Source organism: Panthera uncia (genome assembly GCF_023721935.1).
Source record: "Panthera uncia isolate 11264 chromosome D3 unlocalized genomic scaffold, Puncia_PCG_1.0 HiC_scaffold_8, whole genome shotgun sequence".
NCBI lineage: Eukaryota > Metazoa > Chordata > Mammalia > Carnivora > Felidae > Panthera > Panthera uncia.
Window position 1 is genome coordinate 1,034,323 of NW_026057586.1, and position 11,890 is coordinate 1,046,212.

General features: G+C 50.9%; 1 protein-coding gene across 1 annotated transcript in view; it reads right to left on the reverse strand.

Annotated features, from left to right (window-relative positions):
- Positions 1-7,934: 7,934 nt before the first annotated feature.
- Positions 7,935-11,890, reverse strand: part of SALL3 (spalt like transcription factor 3) — a 14,191-nt gene continuing 10,235 nt past the window's right edge. The window contains exon 3 of the mRNA XM_049620251.1: positions 7,935-10,966. Within this exon, the coding sequence (XP_049476208.1) occupies positions 10,535-10,966 (432 nt within the window). The 3' untranslated portion in view covers positions 7,935-10,534. The remainder of the gene's footprint in view (positions 10,967-11,890) is intronic.

Consider the following 11,890-nt stretch of genomic DNA (forward strand, 5'->3'; position numbering starts at 1 on the left):
CAATTTGCAAAGCTGAGGAAGTGCTCAATGCCCAACACCCCCGCCTGGTCGGGAGGCAGGCTGGCCAGTCTGGCAATGAAAGACAGTCTCTGCTCTGGTCGCTACATCAGCGGTACACGGATCACCCAGGAGCCCCAAACCTCAAGCCCTACCCCGAGCCTCGGAGGTGGGCCCAGGAATCTGGGTGTGAGGCACATAGCTGCAGAAATGCTGCTAGGCTCAAGAGAACCTGCTGGAAAGGGGGCAGGAGGTGTGCGGTGTGCAGGGTGAAGTGACATGACCTTGTGCAGTCTTAACACAAGGATGTCTCCTAGCTAAGCAAGGTTTCCTGAGTACAGGTACTCAACTTCACTGAAATTTCTATTCCTTCCAAGAGTACAGGAACCATCTCTCATCTGTCCATCCATCCATCCATCCTCCACCTGTGTCATCTATCCATCCACCCATTCATTCCTCCGTCATCCATCCATCCATCTATCCATCCATCCATTCCTGTCATCCATCCATCCATCCCTCCAACTGTCATCCATCTATCCATCCATCTGTTCCTGTCATCCACCCATCCATCCATTCTTCCATCATCCATCCATCCACCCACCCATTCATTCCTGTCATCCATCCATCCAACCATCCATCCATTCCTCCATCATCCATTTATCCATCCATCCACTCCTGTCATCCATCCATCCATTCGTTCCTGTCATCCTTCCATCCATCTATCCATCCATCCATTCCTGTCATCCACCCATCCATCCATTCCTCCAACTGTCATCCATCCATCCATCTATCCATCCATCCATCCATTCCTCCATCATCCATCCATCTATCCATCCATCCACTCCTGTTATCCATCCATCCGTTCCTCCGTCATCCATCCATCCACCTATCCATCCATCTTCAATCAGTCATCTTGGAGAGATGAAGTCTAGAATGTTACAGAAGGATGGAACAAATGTCTTTGCTCATATTTATCAACCTCAAGTCTCCCTGGTACAGACTTCTGTTGCTTGAAGCCCTCTCTCTCTACTGTGGGGTGGTGTATGAAACTTGCCCTTACGCTTTAGGTTATTCTGATTGGTGAGCAGAGCTTACCAGTCTGGCTCATCAATGAGCGGACACTCGAGATTCAGCTCTCCCGTTACAGATTTTCTGCCCCTGGAAAGCTGCAAGTGCTCAGACAGTGGAGCCTACCCTCTGGTGACAGGACTGTTCCTGGAGCACAGAGCAGGAACCTAAGAGTGGTGTGTTTGCAATAAAAGGGGGGGACGTAACTGGGTAACGTGTGGGATGAAGCAGTGTTGATTCTCACCTCCTAAAACAGCACTCAGGCAGCCCAGGGCCTGGGGATGCGGCAGGAAGCTGGTGGCTGCCGGGTGAGGCACGGGGACACACCGTCTCCCACTACACTGGCAGAGAAGGGCCATAGGGACAGTGTGCCAGCCTGAGGCCATCCCTCTGTCTGGACCATCCTGGCAGCCACCAGCAGGCCTGTGGGAACGAGTCAGCTGTCCTTGTATCTACCTGTGCGACATGATTTGGCTGCAGCGGAGAGGGCTGGGTGTGCAACCCCACCCGCCGGGACAACTGTGCGTAGGGACCAGGGCACATGTGGCCGTGGGCAAGCCTGTCTGGGCCCACAGAACTTCTAGGCAGCTGACATCCTGCGAGCTCAAGGCCATCATCCCCACGACCCCGTGTCCTGAGATCCTGAACTCTGGTGCCCTGGCCACATCTGTGCTCCTTCCATGGGGATGCACAGGGCTGCCCTCGGCTCTCCCGCCTCCAGGACGTATGTCCCGGTCCACATGTGCAGATACACACATACACATGTCACTTCAAAGAAACAACACCAGGGTGCCTGGGAGGCTCAGTCGGTTGAGAGTCCGACTTTGGCTCAGGTTGTGATCTCATGGTTTGGGAGTTTGAGGCCCGTGTCGGGCTGTGTGTCAGTGTGGACCCCGCTTTGGATCCTCTGTCCCTTACCACCCCTGCCACCTCCCCCCAACCCCACCAAATAAGTATATAAAAAAAAAAGGAAAAGAAAGAATACCAATGGTTTGGGTGGGCAATTCCCTGAGAAGCCCACGTGCATGCCAGGGACCACAGAGTCCCAACTCGCCCCTGCAGCCAGCCCGGTGGAGGGGACAGCCAGCCAGAGACCAAAGGTGCCACCAGAGCCGGGGGGCACCCCCATTCCTTGCCTGTTTGGGCACTCGAACGCTGGAGAGCTGGTTTTAGACCAGGTTTGATTGTTAACTTTGGAAAGCATTTTATATGTTCAGAAAGGTGAGAATGTTTCGATATTGTTTTCACATTTCTAGAGGAAACTAACTCTAGCTTGAAAATCAAAGGTGACAGTGGGGAAGGGAAGTTCACCATCAACAGCTCAGAAGAGCCCACGGCGAAACGGATGGTTTCTACACAGTTGTTCAACGGTTGGCCTCATCCTGAAATGCAAGACGACTGGCTGTACTCACAGTGAATTAAACATTCCAGAACTACCTCTAAACCATTAAACATTCTGCTAATGGAATCCCAATACATCAAAGGAAAAGCTCCAATCTTTTTAATTACAAAAGTAGAGAAAACACATAATTGCAATTGAATATGCTATTTTTAAATGCATGTGAAATATTGAATATTTTCTAATAAAACAATCGAGCTAGCCTTGCAAGCATATTCCAACTGCTTTATCTGTGCCGACAAAGTTTAGAAAAAACTCGCATTTCCTTACCTCGGGGAGTATGCATTAATAAAATAATTAAGCTCAGCATTATTTTCTGCTCAAAAAGCCTTACTTGTTATTCTGGACAAACAGATATTCCCTGAGCTGAATTAACTGCCCTACTTAGAAAGTTCTTACTTTGAGGGGTCACTCTCTCAGGCACACACAGCTTATCGACAAAGTAGATGTCCCTACTACATACTGAAGTACAGATCAAAACTATTTAGTTTTCATCACAGATCTGCAAGGGCAAGACGGGTTTAAGAGAATCTGTTGAAGCGAGCTTTATCAAGAGCCAGGCAGCGTCCCCCTCCTGCAAGATCTCGTACCGATATTCTCTCTGTAGTTCATCCCTGACGGTTAGACTTGGGGTCCGGGGACTCTTCCTTTCTGGGATTACAAATACTCTTTGAAAGCATTTCTGACTTTTCCACAGCCCACAGTTCTCTCGGTGCTCCCACAGCCAATCCGGCGAGGACGCGGTGACCCTCCACTGATGCTTCCCCATCTCGCCGCTCCTGGAGCGGGAGGCACGGGTCACGGGCCCCCAGGCAGACGGCAGACACGCTGTCTCCACCGCGGACAGTCTCTGTCCCCTCCCCGCCGCCCCAGGAGCAAGGTGCGTTTTTCTGGCGGGGTCGCGGAGGCCTACCTAGGTAAGGCCACAGGCACACTCCCGCGTCAGCCCGTTGGCCTGAACACCACTGAGGACGCCGTGTCTGAGCCAAAGGGAAGCCGGCAGCTAACAGCCGGTGTCAAGAAGGTAATCCGTCGCTGGGTTTCCCTCGTCAGGGCTCGTGAGAAAACCCTCAGCTTGTCTTCAGTTAAATACCAAGACCAGCCATGATTTTCATGTCGAGGACCACGGAGCCTGCGTTTCTAAAACCGAGTACCTAATTCAGGACCATCGGAAGACACGGATGACCGGGTTCAGAGCCTAGCCCGAGACACCACCCTTAAAAATGACCGAATTCTGATTGTGATTTAAAACCCGCTCTTCCAGGGGCACCCGGGGGGCTCGGCCAGTCAAGCGTCCGACGGTTTGGGAGTCGGAGCCCCGAGTCGGGCTCTGCGCGGACAGTGCGGAGCCTGCTTGGGATTCTCTCTCTGCCCCTCCCCTGCTCACGCTTTTCTCTCTCTCTCTCTCTCTCAAAATAAAAAAATAAAAACTGAAAAAAAGGAGAAGGTCTTAAAAAACAAACACCACTTGATCTCGTGTGTAGTCCTTGGCACAGCAGCGGACAAGCTGAAGTGAGGTCAAGGCCTAAATGTAAACTGAGAGATGGGAACGCCAAGCCCGGGGAGTTCTGGGTGACAGACGGACGACACAGGGGAACATGTAAGGGAGAGTCTTCCGGTAGCCAGGAACTACTCACGAATGAACGACTTACAAGAACCGCTCCGGCCAAAAACCCACCGGACGATCTTCAAGTCCCGGGTGCACTGAGATTATGAAAATTACATTTGGAGTTTTCCTCGGGAAAAATGAACCATTCGCAAATATTAATTGGTAAAGCTCATTTTCCCAAACTGCCTGTAGCTCCTGACTGAAAAATCTAGGAGGTTAATGCAGCAAATAAAACTCTGAGACGCTGGTGATTTTTTTACAGTTCGTGTCTTTTTCCATCGCTGGTACGGTTTCCAGATCAGCTTCTTTGGTAAGTCGTTCCTCGGGTGAGATTATGGGCCGGTTTGACTCATTCTGAGCACGTGTGTCTATGACAGGTGCCAGATAACAGAACTGCTGTTCACCTTTAAGAGGCTGCCTGGACAAGACCTGCGTCTTCTGTGTGCTCAGTAAAATGTTTTGAAGCGCAAAGATGAAACGCCGGGGCTACAGAACTCTCCTGTGGGCGGCCCCGGGCCCAGCACGTCGAGTACCGCCCGCCGCAGCCCCGAACGCTGTTACTAAAAATCCCAAAGCAAAGCCAAGCAGAAGACAGAGTAAGGCACGGTAAGCCTGCACGGGAACAGCTCTGTGCACAGGCCGCCCCTTCCTGAGCCGTGACGAGACCAGATGATCCCCCGCGGAAAACACGGCAACTCCAGGCTTATTTGTGAAGGGAAACGGATGTAAGATTCAAAACCTAATTTATCTTTACAGCATCTGAATGTGTGGGGAGGTCTGACATACTTTCCACTAGGGATCCCTACGACTCTTACCGTCTGAAGCGTGGAAAATACGGTCCCCGAGCCTGCCGGCGCCCTTTAGCGGTGCCGTCGTGGGAGGCCGTGACACGTTTCTTCCGGGTAATTCTAGGTCAGAAGAGCTGTTTTTACATCGTCCTTCAGAAAACAAATAGGAAAAGTAAAATGGAAATGTTTCATGTATCCTGCATGTGATAAAAAAAAAAATCTGCTAGTTGTAGAAATGTTAAGACCTTTGTATTAGACATTATGTACCTAACCTAAAGTTATTAAAATTCACAAGTCCTTTAAATTAAGCTAGAAAGAAAATAAACAGAATTAGTGACCACCTGGAGTGCCAGGACAGCCACTGAAGGAAATAACTCACGCCTGGTTGTGAAAATTCCAGTTTATGTGTCATTCTATAACTTAAAATTATGTGTATCGTGCCAACTTTGAGAGCGGTTGGAGGGTTTGCAGAACCCCTGTGTTCACGAATAATCATGTTTGGAACTCCTGAGATCAGACGTTTATTTCCACATGTGAATCATACCCAGGGAGTGACTCACGGGCAGGCCACGGCTCCTCTCCGCAGGGCAGGGCCTTGGGGTCCCTTCATCTCAGGGACACGGAGGGCACGGGCACAACAGGACCCAGCGCCAGCTCTCTGTCTGCCCCCGTCTCGCCCATGTTCTGGTTCTCCTCCCCCTGTAACCCAGCGCTCGGGCAAACACTGAACTCAGTCACGAGCAGAGGATCCACAAACGGAGCCGTGTCAATACAACCTGTGACGACTCCCAAGTCAGACCAAAACCTGCAGACATGGTTACAATTAGGACAGGGAAACCCAAGGGAATAGTTCACGTTCTCTGATATTTTACTAAAAACAACCGTTAAGAAACAACCATTGCTTTAAATGGCATACTCTTTTGAATACGTGTATACGCACACGGTATATGTGTATACGGTACGTGTATCCGTATATAATCTTGACGAGGAACCATATGCGCACCTGCGTGGGCAACACATGTGACAAAAAGCTAATCATTTAGAAAAGACTCTCTTCGTAGGAAACGCAGTAATCACGATGTTCACAGAGCTCGCCTTTATTTTACCTTAAATATAGTTGCAGTTTAAAAAGCTTCAATAAATTCCACGATTTAAAATAGAGATACCAACACATTTTTTCATGGTCCACAAATGATTCCACGGATTTTCTTTAGCAAAGTTGTTTATAGTAGAGTTTTCATATTTGTGTTCTCAGGTAATCATTTGTATCTTCTCTCTCTCTAAACACTGTAGACTTGCCTAGTGAATTTGGGGAGGAAAAAGGAAGCTAAACATTAGTGGTAGTTCTTTCCAAACGACAACAAACAAACCACCCTGATTTTAGAACTGGAGAGGGTTTTAATGCCACCAAATTCTACCCTGCGTACAGAAAAGGGAGCAGGGTGTGAGGGCCGGCCCGGCCCGGTGCCCCCGTGCCCTTCGCCGTGGCCCCGCCCGGTGCGCCAACACGCCACACGCCTGTCAACTGGGGACAAAGGTGTGAGCGCCACCACGGGAACCGTGTCTGGCGGTTGCATTTTAACGTCCTCCCTGCGGGAAGGACGCTCAAGTAACGCCAGTATTTCCCAGCGAGGTGAAGACGACAAGGGGAATTTAACGTTCTCCCTCGCTTTGTACAGGACGTTCCGTAGACCGAGGTCAGCCAACCGACCCGCTAAACGGAACCATCTCGGGGCGCGTTTCTCCACGAGGCGCGGCGGCGGGAAGGCCTTTCAGAGGAAGAAACGAGTGCCGGCTCCCACCTCGGCACCAGTCATCAGCAACCCAGATCAGGATTTTAACACAAAAGGCCCGGCATGCTCGCCAGGTGACAGGCCGGCCACGGGGCTGCACGTATGTGACACGATCACGCTGCCCCAAGTGTGCACCAGAGGAAAGCCGCGAGGCCTCCGGGCTTCCGTGGCATCAGACAGGCAGCCAACAAACACGGCGACCCGGAGGTGGTCGGGCTGGGGACGCGCACGCGGCCCGGTAGTGAGGAGATAGGCCTGACGTGTGTCGGGGCTCCGGGAAGCTGGGGTCGGGGCCCGGCCGCGGCGGCCACGCACAAAGCAACAGCAGGCGGGGGCCACGGCCTTCTCGCTTCCGAGGGGACAAAATTAAACAGCGCAGAGTTTAGAAACAATTGCTTTTTAGCCCTTCAGCAATACTTTTTAATTAGTTTGAAACGTTACTGGTTCCCGTAATGAACCCAGAATAGGAATATACTTAAATAAATAATTCTCAGGGATCGTTGGCATTTACGGCTGACGCGCGGTCTGCGCCACGTGGAGCTGACGTCAGGAGCAAGCGAAAACCGGGCCTGTTAAGCTGAAACGCCCCCGGCTTTACACTAGAAATGTTTTCAAAATAAGCAGATCACGTTTTCCCTGCATTGTAATTTATATTATTTTAAATACAGGAACCTTTATTTCACCATTTTAAAACACAAACTGAATTTACTGTCTGACTTGGCTCATGTTTCAAAATCTCCACCCCAGCACTGAAACCAGCCTGGGTCCATCCCTAAGGTGGAGGGTTTTGTGCTGGGAGGCTGACCTGGGCCGTTAGTTCGGTGGTTAGCGTCCTCACCCGTGCTTTGCAAGGACCCCCCACCTCCCAGGCAAAAACTATTTCTAGGTATCAGTAGTTATCGAAAAAAGAAACGCATCATGCCTGTTGAAACCAGGAGCTGTTAAATTATTTAAAGTTTTACGTCTTCTCAAATGTTACCGGGGAGGTAAAGCTTCCTTTATGGTAAAGACATCCTCCCTCGGGAGCTAACGGACGAAGGTGCTGGTGGTGGACACACGGTATCGTGAACCGCGCACCCCTTCCTTCCCGCGCCTACAATGTGGTTCGATGCACAGCCGCGTATTTCTGAAGCGATCCGAAGAGCCAACACCGGCACTGAGCGTTGAGGGTGGGAAGGCAGTTGGGAGGGTAGTCATTTGTGGCCACCGCCAAGGCTCTAACGGGTAGGCGTTTTCTACCACATCGTCTTCCGTCACAGATGTAAAAAAAAAATCCACAATTAGGAGGTTGCGTTTTTATTTTAGAAAAAAGTGAAAAATAAAAATTTCAAGACCAGTTGAGATACATTTAGCTATTGCTCAGATCTAAGCTGTCAACCCTCGTTGACTTTCCTCGGAGAAACACCACGGATATACATCCACCATTAATGACCGTAACCTCAAGTCCCACTTGTTTCCATTTGAATAATCAAGGAACGCGATTCAGAGATAAGATTACATCCTGCATTTTATTCATTTCCATATGACAAAAATAGTCACCTAGACTAAGACATCCATTTCAATCAGTAGATGTGTCGAGCCACAGGTTTATCATAAAAAATATTGGATCTTGGTAAGAGCGCCGGCTGGCTCCGGGGCCCCGGCCCTACATGGTGCTGCAATAGAAAAATAGTGTCTCTCTTCACCACGCAGAGAGGGACGGCCTGGTCCTGAAGACGCAGGGGCGCGTCTCGCGGTCCCTTCACAAGCCATCTTATTTACAACACTTTACATTTCTTTTCCCTTAAGTTATATACACATCCTTCTGGGAGAAGAGAGAGCATCACACAGTACCAACTACTAACCAAAACCAAAACCCAAAACTCACACCAAAGAGGACACGTAAATAATAAAAACATTCAACCGCTGAAGGCCAGTAGTGCCACGTGGCCGGGCCGAGGCCCCCGCCCGTCTCCCGAGAAGGGATGGCCCCTCTGGCCTCGGGAAGCAGAGCTGGGCGGGGGGAGGGGGGGACCACGCTCCATCCGACGGGAAGAAACAGCTCGGTCTGCTGATGAGGAGTCTTCGCACCTGTTTCTGTTCAAGGTCACGACCTGACTCTATGGCTGTTGTCGTGCTGGGAACGTCGTCCTACTTCTCCACGTTAGCCGGGAAGTCACTGCCGTCCGGTCCCTTCTTCGGGGCGCACGACCCCAGCGCCACCCAGCCGCCCGCGACACCTCGGGAGGGACGCGGCCGGACAGGCCGCCCAACGCACAGAATGAGGTAGAAGGCGGGCCGCGGCGTCGCAGGTGCTCCCCCCGCCCGCCGCCCAGCACCCCCCCTGCCCCGGGGCCCTGCCTCGCGCCAAGCAACTCAAACCTCGTCAGCAGCTTCAGGCTGGATTTTGAGTAGTTAGATGACATTGTGCTTTGTTCTCATCTGAGAAGATAATAAATAAATCGGGACTCAGACAACGTCCCAGTTACGACTAATGACACCGCCAGACCTCTGCTATCTCTCCCCACTTTACTGCACACGGGGAGCGGTGGAAATCTGGTCCGGGGCGTGTGAAGAAAAGAGAAGAGACTGAAATTGCACCCACGCAGTCTCTAAGTGAGTTCCCGCCGTTTCGGTGCCACGGGCCTACGATTAATTCATCAAAGCTGTGTCAGGGGTGGTCAGGCTTTTCAACGGGCTTCGTAGAAAAGTTAAATAAATCATTTTAATTTAGGAAGTGGCAGGCCCTAGTTGACTGAGGAACAGACAAATCCTGGTGGCTTTTCTGTCTCAGTGGCACAGATTTCTCATGTTGTTTGACCTTAAGACAAAACAAGAAACTGTAACAGTTTTTCATTTTCCTTAAACCAAAGTACTATTTATAAAATACTTTACATCTTTTTAAGTTTTCAAATCATAGACAAACCTCTCTAATACAAAATACTAAAAGTGCAATAGTATAAATTAAGAGTTTGCAACCACATTATACAAACATTACCTTTTTATTGTACAGCTTTGATAACGTGAAATATTTCCTCACAACTGCTTATAATGTTGTGAATAATTTACGGTGACGTTTGTCTGTAACTTGTTCCCAGTCGCTGGGCTACAGACCACACTAGGGAACAATTGTCCACATAGCAGCTACAAACATTTAAGTTAAAAAAAAAAAGAAAAGAAACCGAAGAAAAGCGTGGTCACTGACAGGTGCTTGCACACGAGAGCATGCCGTCTTTCCCAGTGTAACTTCACGATTGCCTGCATTGAAATAACTCACTTATTTATAGTAAAACAAATTCTGCTTTAAAAAAAAAATCATCACATGGCCAGATGTATTCTGCAGTACAAAAGCTTCCTTTAAAGTTGGGGCCGTATTATCTGTTACCCGCATAATCTTAACATGATAAATACTACAGACGAAGGCAGTGCCGTAAGACACAGCGCTGGGGGTACCGGACCACATCTTTCAGTTAATAGTCTAAAAACAGAGTTCAAGTTTCTAACTAATTCGAACAAAACCTTCGAGTGAGTGTCGCTGGAACAGCACAGGCGACCCCTTTCTCCTCTGGTGGGGGGGGGGAGGGGGGACGGTATTAGGTTCGGGGAGGAACCGACCGGGTGTGGTCTGAGCCCTTTCCATTCCCAAGGCGGTTTTACAAGGACTTCTTTTTGACTTAAACGTATTTAGGAGGTTACAGGGTCCCCAAGAACAGTCCAGCTCACCGTGGAAAGAAGTACCATGCAGAGCTTACGAGACAACCTTCCAGCAGCCACACAGTGAACGTATTTTCTACTACGGGTAAAATGTTAAGGAGAACTCGGACGCATGGCTGCACAGCCTGACGGTCGCGCTTGACGGGGTGCGCGTGGGACGGAGGGACGGGCCAGGCGGCGCACACAGCTAGTTAATACCAATCTCCTTGTTATCCTCGATAAACCTCGTGAACGGACGGCTGGCTCCCGTTTCCGAGTTTGCTTTGTCCAAACTCACAATGGGCGGACTACCGCCGGTGCGCGCTTTGTCCATCCCAGCGGTCAGGGAACCCAGGGGGGGGATAGCACTTCCGCCGAGACTTACTGGGAGCTGGGGAATGCCGCCATTCTGGATGACAGAGATCTCGTTGTTCTTCATGGCGAGACCGTTTGTGATAGCCGCGGCATACTGGTTCCAGAAGCTGGGGTCAACGTTCATCGCTCGTGCTGCCAGATCCTTCTGGAACATTTCCGAAAACTTCAGAGCGTCGCCACCTAGCAGAGCCATGGGGTTTTCCACTGACAGGCGGCGGCCACGCCTCGCGGGGGCGTTGTTCCACATGTGTGTGCCCATGTGCACCTGCGTGAGAGACACGGAGACAGGCACAAGTAAGCCCGGCACGGAGGCAGGTGCGTGCCTGTCCTACGCTTCCCACGTGTCACCCAGACACCCAGCACGACGGTTTCGGAACTGGGCTTCTGTTCCCCTCTCTGAGCATCGGTCTGGGGACACCAAACATTGTTGGGTGGGCTTTTCTGAGCGGCTTATACTTTAATGCGTGACATTTCTTTTTATGAAATACAAAAAGCAAGACCGGCCGATATGTTCTGAAGTTTCTTTCAGCTGATGAGCTTGACGGGGTAACTCCCCCACGAGGTGCAAAGTCCGAAGGCCACCCAGGAAGGCTCCAGAGCTCGGAGGGCACACAGTCCCGCCCCTCAGTCCTCTCCCCTGGCCTCCGCAACGCCGTCTTTGCACTCCTGCTTCACTGGGCCTGTTTGGTGGCTTTCTCCCAAACGTGGAAGGGGCAGCACCTGGGGCCAGCAGAGACCTCAGGCGGCTCACGTCCCAGCCCTAAGGAGCAGCCCCAGGTGGGGAGCTTTCCAGAGTCTCTGAAGAGGACTCCGGAGCCCGGACAGGCCTGTGACGTGGACAGAAAGAGGCGTGTTTCTCTACAAACACTCATCCAATGTCCTGTCCACACTTCACCTTCCATGGAACATGTATGGTGGGGTCACCTGAAAACGTGAGCACTACCCTGGGCTGTTCTCCTCCGGCCGTCAGGCCGAGAGGCTTCTCACCAAATGCCCCCAGCCCCTGCTGGCAGCCACAGACAAAACCAGGACAAAGCCTGGCCTCTGGACGGGATTTGTTATTTGTGTCTTATGGGAGTGTTTAAAAGCCATGTTCTACCACATTTGGGACCGCACCGGGTCCCGGGACTGCTGCCCAAGAGCAAAGCTTGTGTGGTCACCCCCCCAACAGCCTCCTCAAGTCCCACCC